This window comes from Salvelinus fontinalis, chromosome 3 (genome assembly GCF_029448725.1).
Source record: "Salvelinus fontinalis isolate EN_2023a chromosome 3, ASM2944872v1, whole genome shotgun sequence".
NCBI classification, from domain to species: Eukaryota; Metazoa; Chordata; class Actinopteri; order Salmoniformes; family Salmonidae; genus Salvelinus; species Salvelinus fontinalis.
In genome coordinates, this window is record NC_074667.1 from 5,687,347 (window position 1) to 5,705,949 (window position 18,603).

General features: G+C 44.9%; 1 protein-coding gene across 4 annotated transcripts in view; it reads left to right on the plus strand.

Moving 5' to 3' along the window:
- The window catches only part of LOC129836535 (septin-9-like), an 83,149-nt gene that overhangs the window by 16,317 nt on the left and 48,229 nt on the right, over window positions 1–18,603 (plus strand). For 2 of the 4 annotated variants that reach the window (XM_055902862.1, XM_055902873.1), the window contains exon 2: window positions 16,374–17,027. The exons of 1 other annotated variant lie outside the window; for it this stretch is intronic. In XM_055902862.1, the coding sequence (XP_055758837.1) occupies window positions 16,374–17,027 (654 nt within the window). Of the gene's footprint in view, window positions 1–7,333; window positions 7,577–16,373; window positions 17,028–18,603 lie in introns of those variants that run through there. One more of the 4 variants, XM_055902853.1, reaches the window with a different exon arrangement.

Sequence of the window (18,603 nt, forward strand, 5' to 3'; positions counted from 1 at the left end):
TTGTGACTGAGGCATTGCAGTAGGATTGCATTGGATATGATGGACTAATGATTCACTACAGCTGACCCTGATGTGGGAGCTAGACTATAGACATGATTCACTCTGAATAATGTCATGGCCATGGGTACAAGGGAGTTTATGCTTGGTTTCAGTCATCTGGATGAACTATGATTGATGGGAAAGTCTATTTTTAGTTATGGGATGAGGCATGAGCTCATGTCTCATGTCGTCGCTAATAAGTTTTTTTTCGGTTGTGGCCTCCGCCAGCGTCTTTTCAGGAAAGCCTAGCACGTCCCACACACTGTGTGCTGTCAGACCGCGTGTCTTGTCATGCTGTGTCCTCCCCGCTGTTGCTCTCAGCCTCAGGGTTGATATTCCTCCACTTCCCCTGTTCATGTCACTCTATCTGTTTACACACAGTGCTACGACTGAAGCTATCTCTGATCCATAGATCTGCCTAATCAAATCTTTCATTGGATTTTCAGTTTTTTTGTAGGTTTTGCATGTCGAGGGGCTTCTAAACTGGCCCGTATGGGCTCAGACTGGATTAAAACGATAAAGCTAATCCAACAGGCTTGTGGAGATTAGCGTCGGACATCAAACTGAGCGTCACTCTGAAAGTTTGCCTTCATTCAGCTGCTAATGAGATGGCTCCGCTTCAGCTCCGAGTGCATCTGATCTGCTGTGCAGACTCTGTATAGTTCTAGATTAAACCACAGGGAGGCAGTGTTGCTATGTGAGTTTTCTCTTAGCCGTCTGTCTCTGCAGGCAGTCAGTGGAGTGCACCACCATTTCACTGAGTTCTGTGAAAAGTTCCATGTGGATGATTCATATTTTGCAGACAGGGATTTCTTTCTTGTGTGAGTTGGAAGAACCTTGCAAAGTTGGACGTTGGTGGGGGCGAGGAGAAGTGTAAGGTTTTTCCACAGCTCGAGCGTTTGGTGGCAGCAGTCGCCTTTCACCCAGGAAGCCCTGGGCTGAGCAACTTCCTGTTTCTGCTCAACTCTTTATTACATTTTTTATGGGGTTGTTTTTAGATGTGTTGCTATGACAACCAACTTCCCCCCCCAAAAACACCACTTGACTTGTTTTAAGAGTGATATGAGCTACAGTATTAAGTCTTAGCTGGACATTTTGGACCCGTGATCTGAGTCTCTGTCGCCACTCTCCGTTTTGGCTCTGCAGTGTTTCAAACCTCACTGCTATAAACCGTAGCGTCAGACCTCAGAGTTACGGCCGGGGTGTAGCCTCAATACCCTCAGCTGGGCTGGATTTAAGATAATATGTTCAATGTGATGTCTTATTGATCATCTCTACGTATGGGCAGCACATGGCTGGTGCTTCAGTGGAAAAATGAAAACCGGTGTTTAATAGTGGAATTGAGAGGAGATCAGAAATGCCATGTAACTGTCTGTATTGTGACATTTTAAATAGATATGATCAGTACAAGATATCCTGTTGGGTGGCGATCTCATCACAGCCATGGCAGGCTATTGGTGGCTGAGGTGTGAGTTGATAGACCAATTGAGGTCAATGCGGAGGGAGGGAGGGAGGTGGCGATAGGGCTTTGCTCTGAACACTGGTTCTTACATGCTCTGGATCAACACAAGGCCTGTTCAGTGTGTCACATGTCAGCTTACTCATCCTTCGGCTGCTGTGTGTGAATATTCCTTTGCAGTAGTTTGGGTTTTGCACAATGTAAACAGTGCAGTGAACGCTGACGATAGCCAATGCAGTACCCTTAAGAGCACAACAAACACATGCAAGACTCCACTCACACACATGCACACTACCCAATGGCTAACCCCTGTAGAGGAAGTCGCAAGGCTCTTTGTGTTCCATAAAAGCAATGTACAGGATTTCCTCCATGAGTCAGCTGTCGACACTTCTACCTCCCCACCTCTCTGCGCCCTACCTTTTATTGTCTGCTAATATTATTATTTCTCTACTAGGATAAGACCGGGCCCAAAGAACATGGCCCTGGACATTGAGAACAGGAAAGTAGGAAACTGGGCGGGCAGGCTCTATGGAAGCCCCACCTTTTGGTGTTGGGAGTTTGGCTGGTGCTAGGCTATTATATGGAAATGACAGAACAGGGGTCAAATCTGGGGTTAGGTTAGTCATGATATATTCGTCAATGGATACTAGTAGTCTTGAAGGTGTATCACGGCAAGGGCCAGCTCTCGTGGGACCCTTGTATGATCTACGGGTCTGACTGGGCCTTGCACCAGTGGAACGTTCATTGAAGGTGTGGAAAATGCTAACGTAACGTGTAGGGAATGCTACAATAATGGTATGTTTAGATGGTACGAGGTAGACGGTAGATGGCAAAGCCGATGTCATTGTTTTCAATGAGAGCACGACAGTAAATGACGTTGAGGCTGGCGGTGAATGCCGTCAGCCGCCACGGTAGATGGGACTTGCGGCCAGAGTTCAAAAATGTTAACTTTTGCCGTCTGCCATAGCGTCGTTTTCTTACCGGATGTTGATTTGCATTGTTTGTTTACTGAAATCACCATAGCAACGCATACTATTGTGCTGACTTGCTTTTGCCTTCACCATCTTGCTTGCTTTCTTGTCTCGCTATGATCTGTTCTTTATTTTTGTCTTATTATTTTCTATCCTGATGCCTAGTCACTTTACCCTGCCTTCATATACATATCTACCTCAAATACCTTATTATTATCTATCCTGATGCCTAGTCACTTTACCCTGCCTTCATATACATATCTACCTCAAATACCTTATTATTATCTATCCTGATGCCTAGTCACTTTACCCTGCCTTCATATACATATCTACCTCAAATACCTTATTATTATCTATCCTGATGCCTAGTCACTTTACCCTGCCTTCATATACATATCTACCTCAAATACCTTATTATTTTCTATCCTGATGCCTAGTCACTTTACCCTGCCTTCATATACATATCTACCTCAAATACCTTATTATTATCTATCCTGATGCCTAGTCACTTTACCCTGCCTTCATATACATATCTACCTCAAATACCTTATTATTATCTATCCTGATGCCTAGTCACTTTACCCTGCCTTCATATACATATCTACCTCAAATACCTTATTATTATCTATCCTGATGCCTAGTCACTTTACCCTGCCTTCATGTACATATCTACCTCAAATACCTCGTACTACTGAACATTGATCTGGTACTGATACTCCCTGTATATAACTCCACATTGATCTGGTAATGATACTCCCTGTATATAGCTCCACATTGATCTGGTACTGGTACTCCCTGTATATAGCTCCACATTGATCTGGTAATGATACTCCCTGTATATAGCTCCACATTGATCTGGTACTGATACTCCCTGTATATAGCTCCACATTGATCTGGTAATGATACTCCCTGTATATAGCTCCACATTGATCTGGTACTGATACTCCCTGTATATAGCTACATTCTTGTGTACTTTATTTTATTCCTCTTGTGTTACTATTTTTCTTTTTATTCGAATTTCTTAAACTCTGCATTGTTGGGAAGGGCCCGTAAGTCAGCATTTCACAGTAAAGTCTACACCTGTTGTATTCGGCGCCCGTGACAAATAACATTTGATTTGATGACGACTGATATGACGTTTTGTTTTGCGTCCCTCGTCTAAATGCATCATAACGTGACATGTGAAAAGGCCCACTTCATCGCACAGTGTGTGTTTTATGCCTGATGGGCAAAGTGTGAAATGATCCAGTCAGGCTAGGAGGCCTGGCGTGTTTACGACTTCTTGTTGGACAGCTCTCTCTCGCTCTCTTGCTTTCTCTCGCTCTCTCACTCTTTCTCGGAGTTTTATTATCCCGTTTAATTACGTCGAGTTTCTCTACTCAAGCTTTTATTGAAGCCAAGTTCATTTAGCTCCGTCAATTTCATCAGCAGTCATCAGCGCAGTGTTGTCACGCTGTCTGGACCGAAAGGTCAGGACAATCACGTTTTTAAAGGTGTCATTTTCGAGAAACTGTCTAATCCCACACACACACACACTCATAAAAGGAATTGATGTGGGGCGACTGGTTTTGTGTCACTTCCTGGTGATGAACGTCTATGGTTGTGTGTTCATATTCTTCGGAAATTGGCCTGACAACTAAGTCTGCAGGTACAACCAGTGAAGTATAAGGAGGCCTACACCGTAAGTGACAAAGCTAACCCACATATACTGGGGAGAGATGACGTGAAGTAGTCAGTGTGAATATGTGAAGCGTCCTTGACCAGCCTATCCTATAATCAAGTTTATTTTTATATAGCCCTTCGTACATCAGCTAATATCTCGAAGTGCTGTACAGAAACCCAGCCTAAAACCCCAAACAGCAAGCAATGCAGGTGTAGAAGCACGGCGGCTAGGAAAAACTCCCTAGAAAGGCCAAAACCTAGGAAGAAACCTAGAGAGGAACCAGGCTATGAGGGGTGGCCAGTCCTCTTCTGGCTGTGCCGGGTGGAGATTATAACAGAACATGGCCAAGATGTTCAAATGTTCATAAATGTTCACAAATAATAATCATGAGTAAATGTCAGTTGGCTTTTCATAGCCGATCATTAAGAGTATCTCTACCGCTCCTGCGGTCTCTAGAGAGTTGAAAACAGCAGGTCTGGGACAGGTAGCACGTCCGGTGGACAGGTCAGGGTTCCATAGCCGCAGGCAGAACAGTTGAAACTGGAACAGCAGCAAGGCCAGGTGGACTGGGGACAGCTAGGAGTCATAAGCACATTGTACTGACCCAAACCGGCACCCTTTTACACAAACAACATGCATCTACACCACAGCTCTCCTGTCTCTTCTCTCTCTCTCTGCCATGATCCAGGACCAGGCTGTATTGTTTTGGTGGGGATTTTTCTACAGTTTAGCCCTGAGCCTTCAAACACTGTTTACTGGGCTATTTCAGGGGTACTGAAACACACACGCGCTCCAGATGTTGTTTTGAAAATCTGTCTCGCGATGCCTGGAAGGGAGCCATCATCTGCGCGTGCGTGTGTGTTTGCGTGCGTGTTTAGATAAATATATGCTGGCTGGGGAGGTGTGTATTTCGCGCGGTGTGTTTTAGGTTTAATTGAGGACTGAGGCTGTGTGGCATATGGTTTACAGTACTGCCACTGGGTCTGAGTACCAGGGGGCCACACTGCTACATTTGACCAAATATACATACATGAATGTATAGTGAAGATGTACTGTAACACACACACACCGCACGCCTATACACAGCTGTCAGGTTTACTGGATGTGTGACACACAGAATGTGGGTATGTGAGTACTTTAGAGGCTGACTCAACCCATGGTTGCTTTCAGCACTGAGAGGCACCCTACACAATCCATAGAAGACTGTCACCTTTCCAACACAGTACAAGTGGTAAACATGGTAGCAGTCTAGCAGAAGTATTCCAGTCCTATAACTGGTATATGTCATAAACACACACACTCCATAGTCCTTGGACACACACACACACTCTACCTGGCAGCCTCTGGCCCTGGTCCCTAGACACTCGCCATACAGAGGAACCAGAACACACAATAAAACACAACAGGACCGCTCCTGACCTGAAGGTGTTAGGGTGAGGCGACGCCAGCCACCAGGTGGGCCCAGGTTCCTATGATGACAATGACCTTCTCAAAAATACCTTTTCATTCATACAACCGGCTAGTATACATAGTACACATTCACAAGACAGAAATATGTATGGCTTGTTGGCGTCAGAGTGGTCCTCTGTATGGTCCATATGCTCCACCAAGGGTGAAATACACTGTGTGATTACAATGTTGACTTCCTGTAGGTCTCAACATGTCTGGCTCCAAACAGGAAGTGAGTTGCTCTGGAAAAGCCATGAGTCACTCATCACTATTTACGCTATTGCTTTGTTAGCGTAGAATGCTAACGGGAGATCATAAGCAGATAGCTCTACTATTGCTTCCTAATGCTAATTACTGCAGGGTGACTGCGGTGCAGACTTTAGTATGAAACACAAGGACAACAATATGTTATTTATTGTCTTTTTCTATTATTTTTATATCAACAGTTTTCCAAGCCTTCAGAACTTGGTACACACCCCCAAAAAAAGTTGTCCCCAGGGTAATGTAATCACCACTCCGATCAAATGATGTCTTATCAAGCTCATTCCCGCATTGTGTTATTAGGTTACACACTCTCCGAAATCCCCACAGATCTTAACTTCCTGTGTTTTCTCTAGGAACCAATTTTTAACAGGGAGCGAGTCTCCTCCCTAGCCGCCCTAGGCCCTACAGTGTAGTCAGTCGTTCTGTGTCAGTCAGGAAACTTCCAGAGAAGTGACTGTTCTTTAATTAGAGAAGTAGTGAGTCAAAGGATGAGTCTGAAATGGAACCCTATTACGTGTGTGTGTGTGTGTGTGTGTGTGTGTGTGTGTGTGTGTGTGTGTGTGTGTGTGTGTGTGTGTGTGTGTGTGTGTGTGTGTGTGTGTGTGTGTGTGTGTGTGTGTGTGTATATATATATATATATATATATATATATATATATAATACTTTTTTATATTTTATACTGGTCCAATTGTGCCCCAACCTATGGGACTCCCAATCACTGCCAGATGTGATGAAGCCTGGACTATACTATATAGTGCACTACCTTTTGACCAGGGCTCACATAGTGCACTACCTTTTTGACCAGGGCTCATATAGTGCACTACCTTTTTGACCAGGGCTCATATAGTGCACTACCTTTTTGACCAGGGCTCATATAGTGCACTACCTTTTTGACCAGGGCTCATATAGTGCACTACCTTTTTGACCAGGACTCATATAGTGCACTACCTTTTTGACCAGGGCCCTAAATAGGGAAAAGGGTGCCATTGCAGATTCTGTCAGACTTTGTGTCAGGAAAGTACCAGAGAAGTGAGTGTTTTTTAATTAGTGGTAGTGAGGCAGAATTCCATGTTAATCTATAACTCCTGAGGTACTTTCTGAGGTGGTCAGTTCATGTTAGCTCGAGTGGAGTGGGACTGAGTGGCTTGAGGTTTATGAAGGCCATTTTTGAGGACCTGACTTTTTGACTGGTTGGCTGAGGGAAGAGGAGCTTGCTGGTTGATTAGCTGAGGCCAGGAAGTTGGTTAAGTGGCTGTGTGACATTTCCCCTGTTGGCTCATGTCTTTTTACATGTTGTAGAATGTTATGGGATCAGACTTGACACACAGACACAGTCATGCACGCGCACACACACACACTCATTGAGAGGGAGACGGCAGTCAGTGAGATGCACAATAAAAGAGGGAGGGAGTTTCTCTCTGAGGGGAGGAGAGGAGGGCTTGCCTTTCACTCTCTGAAGACTGAACGCTGCGATGTAGTGCCAGGCATAGGAGGAAGCAGAGAAAAAGAAGTTGCTCCTTTAAGAAAGCTGTGGGCTTGGATCAGATCGACTACTCAGCACTCTGGTTTTTTATACTGGCTCCTAATTTGGGATTTGTTTAGAATCAGCAGAGGGACTGTGGAACGTTACATTGATTGGGAAGGGATTCTGTTTACTTTTATATCAAACCAGCAACATGTCTGACTCCAAGGTTACTGCTCACTTGGACGGAATTATCTCTGACTTTGAAGGTTTGTCATGTTTTAATTATACGTTTTGATTACTCTCTTTTATTTGTCACAGACCTTCCTATCGACAGCCAGTGGTGACTAACGACTGAAGATAACTGATGTCAAAAATTCTATTTCTAGATCAAATTTACAATTGAGTCACTAGCCTTCTTCACTTAATAGCACTGGTCTCCCTTCTCTCTCTCGCTCTGTTTTTGTTTCTCGAGTTTGTGTGTGTGTGTGTGTGTGTGTGTGTGTGTGTGTGTGTGTGTGTGTGTGTGTGTGTGTGTGTGTGTGTGTGTGTGTGTGTGTGTGTGTGTGTGTGTGTGTGTGTGTGTGTGTGTGTGTGTGTGTGTGTGTGTGCGTGTGTGTGCGTGCGCGCATTGGGCATGTGTGCCCCTCATTTTCTTATTCTGAGTCTGTTATTGATTATATCCTAGTTATGTCAGCAGAGTACCCCAGTATTGACAGTGCTACTCCACCACAGGAAACGTTCCAACTGAAAGCATTAAAGGGACCTATAGTAAAGCCTCATCTGGCCACCGCATCAAAACCCCATTCATTCACAACTCCTCAGTGTGTCCTCTGTCTCTCTCCTTTGTTTTCCTAGCTGTCCTGTGAAACTAACATTGATTTCCTTTGTTGTCCTCTTCCTCCTTTCCTCTTTCTCCTCCGGTCCGAGTGTGTCCTTCCCTCCAGCTGTGAGAGGTCTGACAGAAGCGCCACACACACACACACTGACCCACACACACACACACACACACACACGTTTGTTTTGCTATCCTTGTGGGGAACAAACAATTGATTCCCATTCAAATTCCTATTTTCCCTAACCCCAAGGGGTGCACGGATTTGGTTTTTGCCCTAACTAAACAGCTTATTAAAATGATCAAAGCTTGATGATTAGTTGATTATTTGAATCAGCTGTTTTCTGCTAGGGCATAAAACTAAACATGCACCCCTTGGGGTCCCAAGGACCGAGTTTGGGAAACCCTGCCCTAACCCCTAATCCTTAATCTAACTTTAACCCTAAACTAAATCTAACCCTTAATCCTTAATCTAACTTTAACCCTGAAACTAAACCTAATCCTTAATCTAACTTTAACCCTAAAACTAAACCTAACCCTTAATCCTTAATCTAACCTTAACCCTAAAACTAAACCTAACCCCTAATCCTTAATCTAACCTTAACCCTGAAACTAAACCTAACCCCTAATCCTTAATCTAACTTTAACCCTAAAACTAAACCTAACCTCTAACCGTATCTCGAACCCTAATTGTAAGCCTAAACCTAACTGCTAAGGCTAAAAAAGCCTTTTTCCTTGTGGGCTTGACAAAATGTACCCATTTGTCTGAATTTTCCTTGTTTTACTATCCCTGTGAGGGCTCTGGAGAACGATTACGTAAAGGTTATTTAAAGAGCAGTGGTACTATCGAGCAGTGTGCGGGTTTCTTATTTTTATCCCCACAAGGACAGTAAAACCAAAACACACACACATTGAACTGAAAGTGTATTTACCCCGTCAGATCTGAGAATCTGAATGTGTGACTGAACACAGTTAATTAGACATGTCAGTATTGTTAATTCAATTGTTTAGGGTCATATGGACACAGTCCAACACTTGATGAGCGTTGGGTTCTCGCTCTCTTGGTCAGATCAGTCTAAACGTGCGTTCACTCCCTTAGAATTACACTTCTGGATGTGTGGTCCTGTTTCAGAAAGTCCTTTTGAGTCAATGAAGCTTAAAACAATATCAGTCAGACCTTGTAAGACCTTGTCCTTTTGAATGAAAGGATTGTGGTGATCTCTCCATAATGGACAGACCAGACTCTGTCTCCCACATCTGTAGGTTTATGTCCAGGTAGTTTTTTGTTGTTGTGAGTGATTATGTGTTCAGCAGCAGTACTGTGTGATCAAATGGATGAAAAATACCATATCAGTGCCATGTTAACAGGATGATGTCAGCCACCCTGTCACTCAGCCTGTCCTCTCAGGCAGTTGTGGATTCTGCTTGTATCTGATTCTCCCTGGTATCTGATCTGGGGTCTGTGTAGAAATATCCCTACTTGTCACACGCTACTGCTGACGTAGGCCTACTCTTCCGTTTACTGGCAAATCCAGTCTGGTCTCTCATCTGTCTGTCCCTCAGCTCAAACTAAAAGTGTGGGGATTTTCCAGAGGCTTGTTGTTTGTGGACAGTGTGTGTTTTTAGATTGTGTGATTTATGTTTATGTGCGTCGGTATGGATTTTTATTTCTTCTTTCTGAGTGCATCTGAGATCAACATCAGGTCATAAGCCTTGGTCTCGTATCGCTCTCTGATCAATTGAATGAGCTGGATAGTGAATCAACCGCATAGTGAATCAACTGCATAGTGAATCAATTCGATAGTGAATAGGCCTACTCATCAACAGTGAAAAGTCCTCTCACGATCTGTTTGCTCTTGTGGAGTTTGAAATAGCTGCTGGTGTTGTCTGGAATCTGTCCACTCTTGATACTTCAAACATTAGAAACGGCTCCAGTGGTCAACAAGTGATGTAAATCAGGATGGCAGTAGCCTGCCGTACAGAAGGCCTTCTAGTCGTTAACCTGTGGGTGTTGCTTGTTCAAAGGAATGAACTGGGCCTTACCTGCCAAGCACCCAGGGGTTCAGACTGAAAGGTATGGAGCCAAGCACTACTGAACTACCAACAGCCGCATTCACTTTGAGTTCCTCCATATCTTTCTTTCTCTCTCTCTCTCTCTCTCTCTCTCTCTCTCTCTCTCTCTCTCTCTCTCTCTCTCTCTCTCTCTCTCTCTCTCTTTGTCTCTGTCGCTCGCTCTCTCTACTACAATTAGTTTGTGCTGAACCTGGTGTCAGCCGGAACACGAGCGAGTTACACACTCCGCCGTGTGTCAGCATAAACCCAACAGTGTCCAGAGAAGACACGAGGAAGTGGATATTTGACACCCTAACATTAGCGGTGGCTAAAGCTTTGGACTGATCAAGTGAAATATAAGGGGAGGGTTTGTGTAACGTTGTCGGTCAGTCGATGGCCTTGCCTTGTCAGACGTGGTCTTGAAAGATTTCTATGTTATTATAATTCCACCGCATAATGTTGTAGCCTGCTTCTGCTGACACTGGCAGAACCGCTCTGTGCACACGTAGTACCACGGCGTTAAACTTCACCATTATAGTTTGTGTCAGTGTATCAAGATAAAGTGGTTGTCAACTTGAGTGGACTTTTCATTCAAGCCATAATCGCTGTTTTGCCAGCGGGTTTGGCATTGTATGTACGGTAGTATATGTCTGACACCGCACAGTTTTTAAATGCTAGCATTATATCCCCATGCCTCTTATGTTTTCATAGACCGTAATCTGGCAGTATTACAGTAACTGTCGGCGTCCTCATCGTTCCACCGTCATGTGATATTGATCAGGAAGTGAACGAGTCTGGAATGTAAGAGATGGATCAGTGGTTCAGTGAGACAACCCTTGACTACAGACAAAATACCATGGTGTTATGAGCAGAGAAACGTCAGCAATATTATTTGCCAATATCTTCTTCAGTATCCCATAGATGGTGTGTAATACTATATATCTGCTACAGTACAGTTGGCCTTTTCTGCCCTAAAGAACCCTCAAAACACACACTTGCACATCCGGCCCAATAGACATAAATTAGGCTAGACACACACACTGATGAAACTCTAGCATTTGGGCCTCAGAGTTGCGGTCCCCAGGAGAGCTCCCTTCACTCTTCAGTTCTAACAGGCCGGTCTGAAGGCCGTCTGGCCCCCGTCTAGACCCCTTTCTTTGAGGAAGCTGATCCAGCCGGTCACATCAGGACTCAGACGACATGCCATGGAGCTCAGGGCCCATACTCACAAAGCGTCTCAGAGAAGGAGTATTGAACAAGGCCTGGGACTCTAACATGAAGGCCACCATGACGTCCGTTGGCCTTGTTTAGTTGGATAGTGTACTGATGTGGATGAGCTGTAGTGCAACAGTGGGCCCTAGAGAACACAACCTCATGTCTTGAACTTTTTAGTCAGTTTTGCTATATGTCTATGGTCTCTCTCTCTCTCTCTCTCTCTCTCTCTCGCCCTCTCTTTCCTCAGTGTTCAATCTTTTCTCTAGCCTCACTAAACCTCACAACAGGATGCGGTGATGACTTTGATCCTTCTGACCTCAGTCAGAACCAACACAACCAGGAAGTCAGTCTCGTTCTATAACTACCGTGCGACTTCTGATAGCTCGTTTGGTTGGAGCATAGTTACATTTCACAGCTCCATATCCTGCATAAAAATCTAATTTTAATCGTCACATGCTTCGTAAATAACAGGTGTAGACTAACAGTGAAATGCATACTGACTGTGTTAACTCAAACCATTAGATAAAAGCACCTGCATAACTGTATAATTATCATAAGCCTATCTCTTTCTAGCTGCATCAGAGCTGTACAGTATCTGTTGTCCATTACTCTATCTGTGTGTCCTCGAGGAGATGAGCTAACGCCAGTGATGCACACAGGGACAGGAAGTCAAGGCTAGCACCTGGGCCTAGCAGGGTGGGAGAGAGAACAAAAGTCTGTTTCCTCCTCTCTATTTAAATCTATTTAGGTGGGCCGGGGATGATACCAGTATCGCGATACTCGTTAGTGTCGTGGCAGGGAAACAAAACACAAAGCAGATTTCTTTCAGAAAACAGTGCTAATGTTGGAAACAAACATCATTATGTTGTCATCCAGAGTCACATGCATTTATTTTCCAAGCTACAGCACAATATTTTACATACAGCTGGTTTTTAAAGGACCAAAGAGTTGAGTCTGCTTTGTGTTTTCATTTTTGCCATGGATATTTCTTTGCGATACTGGTATCTTCCCGGCCCTACTATTTAGGTCAGGTGGGAGAGAGCCTCCATCTTAATGTGTTGTGCTATGCTAGGACCAGGAGTTTTCCTAACCACAACATCTGGCCAGGAAAAACTCTGTTGGCCCAGTTATAGGCCTGGACTAGGGCCCAGATTTGTTCTTGGTCAGGAAAAATGCCAGGCCCTATGGCTATTTTTATGGTCATCCCCTCACAAGAGACTGTGAGACACTGAACACTAAGAGGTAGGCTACACAAGGAGAAAGAAGTAGGCTCTGTTTGTTAAGGAGATTCCGCAGAGACGCTCTGTATTTCCAGATCATTGTCTGGGAATGCAATTTCACTTGGGGGATGAGACGGTATCGTCCGTCTGGCCTTCGCTCATGTCGGGATACTGGCGCTCCGTGATCCCAGGTCAATCCAGCACGTGTGAAATCCATGACAGGGATATCCTTGGATGCTTCCTCGGAAACACGTGATCCTTCTTCTCTGTCTTCTAGTGGAATGAGGTTCGAAAGAGTGACCTCTGAATGTATAGAAAACCATGGAAAACCGCATGGTAGAACTGAGTCGAGGAACATTCCTATTTGCTATAGTAATTCCCGTAATGTCTCTCTCTGAAGGCATTTTCAGGCATATGGCGACCGTTGAGAAAGTTTAATTTCTAGGTCATATTAAATCATATGCAGCCATCTTGGATGTTATGACAACACTTAAGTCCTATCAGTGTTATGCCTGTCTGACAGGCTCTATGCAACCGTGGTCTTTGGGCATTAAATCATACATTGTACAGTTTCTCTCTGATAATAACACTTAAGTCCTATCAGTGTTAGGCTTATACTGACTGTCTCTATATGCAGGCAACCCTGGAGCCTGTTCAAGAGCATGTAACGTTAAACAACATTCAGATAGAAATGTATGTGGTAGAAAAGATGGGACTGTCTGTCAGATTGAAAATGGAATCATGTCAGCTCTGTTCATTCTATTTCTGTCTGCAACGTTCAGAACGTTTCAGATCACTGAATACACCAATGGTCTTCCAGCTCACTGTTTGCTAAGCACTAAGCAGCAGACTGATTTGGCAGGTCAAATCCTAGTCCTGGACCGAGTTGAAAGTAGCCGGATCCTTGGAATCATTCAGCACAATCATAGAACACGAGAGGGAGGAAAGGGGGGTTATGGGGGATGGAGTCCAGTGGCAAAGTGGTTTGGACATGGAAATAACTTATAACCGTGTTCTGTTTTCTAAGCGGCATATGGGATTGGGTCTCCCATTCTAATTAAAGATATGGGAGATGGGACGTGTTTTTAGTAACAGCCAAAGCAACACACGCTAAAATGTTTTTATAATGCCTCATAGACTCCGGAATTTAACTCCAATATTCCCCAAATCATGAGAGCGTAATGGAGGAAGCATGAGAGAATAACAGTTAGTCGTTGGAAATAAGTGTTTAGTTGAGAACCTTTTTTAAAAGGTGTTTTGCGGGTTGTTAAGAGCATTTAACACCTACAGTATGTACACATGAGACCCTTCAAATACAGTTAGGAGGTTTAGCAGTTTGCTAATGCTGCTATGCTAACGTTGGTTAGCTAGCTTTTCAATGCACGGGGAATGCAAGAACAAGGTCAGCAAAATAAAATGGAAAGATGTATGGTAACCATAGCAGTAGTGAGTGTTTAAATAGAGAGATACAGAGGGAAGGGGACTAGCAACACCAATCATACGACAGCATATAGACATCATGGACACTTATGAGGCAGTCAGAGAAGAGCAGGACATTTGCTCCAGCTCGCTAAGTTATAGTTTGGCAAGAAGAGGATTTGTCTTAGGGGGAGAAAGAGTATCGCTGTCATAAAATTAAGAGTCTATAGCAGTAAAATGTAGATTAGGTCCATAACTGATGTTTTGATGAAGGCTTTGGTGTGATTGTCTCCAGCTCTCTGGGTCCCATCACAGCTCGGACTGGGTTTATGGAGAGGGCAATGGGATATGGGCTGATTACCCCCTCTCTGTGGGTGTACATACATACATACATGCATTCATTCATACATACATACATACACTACTGTTCATACGTTTGGGGTCACTTAGAAATGGCCGTGTTTTTGAACGAAAGGCACATTTCTTTTGTCCATTAAAATAACATCAAATTGATCAGAAATACAGTATAGACATTGTTAATGTTGTAAATGACTACTGTAGCTGGAAACTGCAGTTTTTTTTTAATGGAATTTCTACGTAGGCGTACAGAGGCCCATTTGATAATAACCATCACTCCTGTGTTCCAATGACACGTTGTGTTAGCTAATCCTAGTTGATCATTTTAAAAAGGCTAATTGATCCTTAGAAGACCCTTTTGCAATTATGTTAGCACAGCTGAAAAACTGTTGTTCTGATTAAAGAAGCAATACAACTGGCCTTCTTTAGACTAGTTGAGTATCTGGAGCGTCAGCATTTGTGGGTTCGATTACAGGCTCAAAATGGCCAGAAACAAAGTCCTTTATAACCTGCCCAGGAACTGCGGTTGAAAATTAGCCGGCTGGCTAAAACCGGCACTTTTACTGAAACGATGATTAATGTGCATTGTCCGTGTAAAAAAAAAATAAAAAAAATCTTCTGAAACTCATAAGTCTATTCTTGTCCTGCGAAATGAAGGCTATTCCATGCTATAAATTGCCAAGAAACTGTAGATCTCGTACAAAGCTTTGTACTACTCCCTTCACAGAACAGTGCAAACTGTCTCTAACCAGAATAGAAAGAGTGGGAGGGCCCGGTTCCCAACTGAGCAAGAGGACAAGTACATTAGACACGCCTCACAAGTCCTCAACTGGCAGCTTCATTAAATAGTACCCGCAAAACAACAGTCTCAACGTCAACAGTGAAGTGGCGACTCCGGGATATTGGCCTTCTAGGCAGAGTTCCTCTGTCCAGTGTCTGTGTTCTTTTGCCCATTTTTATCTTTTCTTTTTATTGACCAGTCTGAGATATGGCTTTTTCTTTGCAACTCTGCCTAGAAGGCCAGCATCCCGGAGTCGCCTCTTCACTGTTGACGTTGAGACTGGTGTTTTGTGGGGAACTATTTTATGAAGTTCCCCCCCACACACACACACACACACACACACACACACACACACACACACTCTCTCTTTAGGCCACAACAGAACTGATCATCAGCTTGGAGTTACTGAGTAGTACAGAGAGGTCATGGATGTGTGTGACTGTGATGTCATAACCAGCTCGTAACCACAGTGACTAGCTTAGCATCTTCCCCGTGGGATTCAAGTTGACTTCTAAGAGGCAATGCCTACAAGGCCAAACTAGCCTCGTGTTTTTGTTCAAACTTCTTTTTAGGATTTTCTCACAACGCCACCAGTAACCTGGGGGAGGCGTGTCTCCTTTTTGTTCATTTGGTATTAATGCATTGTATATAGGCTATGCATCAGTTACTACCACTACTCATCCATAACTCATACAATATTCAAGAATGCATGTAGAGAATACAAGGCAGATATATGACTTTCATTTATATAAGGCCATGCAAGTCTAAGGTCATTTGAGGCCGTGCAAGTGGGTGTATATATTGGATCACATTTTATAACATACAGTACCACACTGTGTCATACAACTGGCACCAGTTAAACTTGTATACACTTATAGAGTGCCATCTGCAGTCGTATGTAGTGACAGATTGGCACCACTAATAACGAGTTTTTGAAATGAGTTGAGCTTGGCTTAATTGCTTGTCGCTGCCATTTTCCTTTGTGATGTCGCCGAGATTGATTTTCCAGCTTCTCTCCACCCACTAACCTCAAGCAGCTATGATGCCACAGGGACGTCAAAACAGTTCATGTTGCTCCTCTGGAATTAGAATACACTGTTCATATATTTGCTGTCGTATTTGTTTCGTCCAGGACTAGCCTGGACTCATTGACTGAGTGTGTCTGTCTCATCTCACCCTCCATGCAGCTCTAAAGAGGTCATTTGAGGTGGAGGATGTGGACGCCTTGGCCAACTCCTCGCCAGGCTCCCGCCGGGTTCCCAACAACACCAACCACCGCCCCGTCATGTCCCCCACCAGCATCTACTACCGTGAACTGGGCGCCAGCAATAACAACAACGGCTCCATCTCCAAGACCATCATGGGAGGGGGCGGCTCCAAGCCTCCTGAACCCATATCCCGAGGACGCACGGAGCTCTCCATCGACATTTCCTCCAAGCAGGTGGATCCAACCAGCCCTGGTTCCCTCCGATTCGCTGCAAAACGGCCCGAGGTCCTAGGCCACTCCAAGACGCCCGAGATGGGCCACAAACGGGAGGTGACCTTCTCTAAAATGCCCCAGGAGGTGGTGATTCGCGCAGGGGCCCGGACCCCTGAGCCACCCAGCCATGCCCGGAGGTTCGAGCCCCTCAGTCTGGGGGACAGCCCGGCCGCGAGGACTACACCAGGGATCAGTGTCACCAAAGCAGCCGAGACAACGGGGAATGGAAAGAACAACCACGAGAACCATGGACATCATGCACCGGTCCACCACCCGCACCACCCCAACCCCCACCACAACACCATCGTCACCACCATCCGCTGCTCCTCGCCCAACCGCACCAAGTCCCCCAACCCTGACAGTGAGTAACCTCTGACCCTAGGTTTCTTCTCCTGAACCCTCTAACTCCTTAGGTTCCTCATGTGATCCTGGACCCTCACTGGACCCCCAACCCACACTACCAACCCACACTACCAACCCACACACTCTAACAGAGTGAGGGCCTTCAAGTGGTGGGGAACACAAACAGCCTTAGAGATGCTTGGGTTTGTAGGAAGGCCCCAACTTTCCATTGTGTTTCAATTGTGTCACTGTGAAGTTGCTATGGAGATGACCAGTACATGTGTAAGCAAGGGAGAGTAAAGCAGTGTTTTGAGGCTGTGGGCCTAGTGTGTGTGTGTGTGTGTTGCTAACCACCAGATCATAGGATCTGGTGTGTTTGGTAGTGTGTGTGTGTGTTTGATCTGGGCTGGAGTTCCCCGTGGCATAACACAGGCTTCTGAGCAGAGAGGCCCAATGAGGCGTGGAGGCAGTAATGGGCTCACACCACTGATCTGGGGACTGTTTCTAGGAGTGGCCTCTCCAACACAGGCTGAGTGCCTCCAGTCTGATACAGCCTGCCTTGGTGGAAAGATGCCACTCTGTAAAAGTGGTGTGAGTAAGCAAAGTGCATCGTAGACTGGTCTCACATCTGTTCGTGCTATCTAGCCAACTCAAATCGTTTTTTTGTCATGCCAAACATGATCCAAGACCAGTGAGGCTCGGTGTATATATAGAAACCGTGTACTATGGTCCTGCATTCATGTCAGCTTTCTGTTTTAAGACTCTTGGCAGTATGCACATACCTCCGCAGTACACAGTAGTGTAGGTATCCACATTTTGGATACACTTTTAGTTTTCAAACCTCCAGTGGTGGCGGTACGGAACATTTTACAGAACACGTCATCCTCCTCCAGTTGCCCTCCTCTACTACCTCACAGAGGGACTGGAAGATGCAATCACACACAGAGTGGAGAGCTCTGGGTCCCCGGAGTGGGCCTGTAAGAGGAGAGTTCTGTTTGATTAGAGCCCAGCCTGAGCCTGTCTGTCAGTACGGCCTGTCCCTCCTGTCCCCCTCTGTTCGGTCTGGAGCCCAGCGTCTCAGTCCCCCATCAATGAATGTTCAGCTGCTTGGTTCTTCAATTCCCTCTCAACTCAGTCCCCTATCGCTGAATGTACAAAAACTATTCAGGCAATTTGTTCTTCAATTCGTGCACTCTTGGTAGACTGTGAGATAACAACAATATATTGTTTTATTCTCCTACATATGCAAGTGATGAATGTATACATGGAGGGAGAGAGCCCTGTCCTAAAGCAAACCAGTGTGTTTTAGCAGTCGCCAGCATCTGACACATTTGGGTTCCACTCACTCACTTTCCTTTGCTTTGTACTTTCTTTGTCTCTCCCTCTCTTTGCTCCTCTCTCTTTCTTACAACAGACGCACAAACACTCCTCTTCTTTCCTCCCTCTGCAGATTGAGCGTGTCTCGGCCCCCAAAAAGGGGCGTCCGACACGAGCCAAGTTAGATTCCTGTAAACTGAGGGATAAAACCCGGAGCCAAATATGACCTAATGTGTCAGCATTTACACAGTCTTTAGACGGCATTCAAGCCATATTTA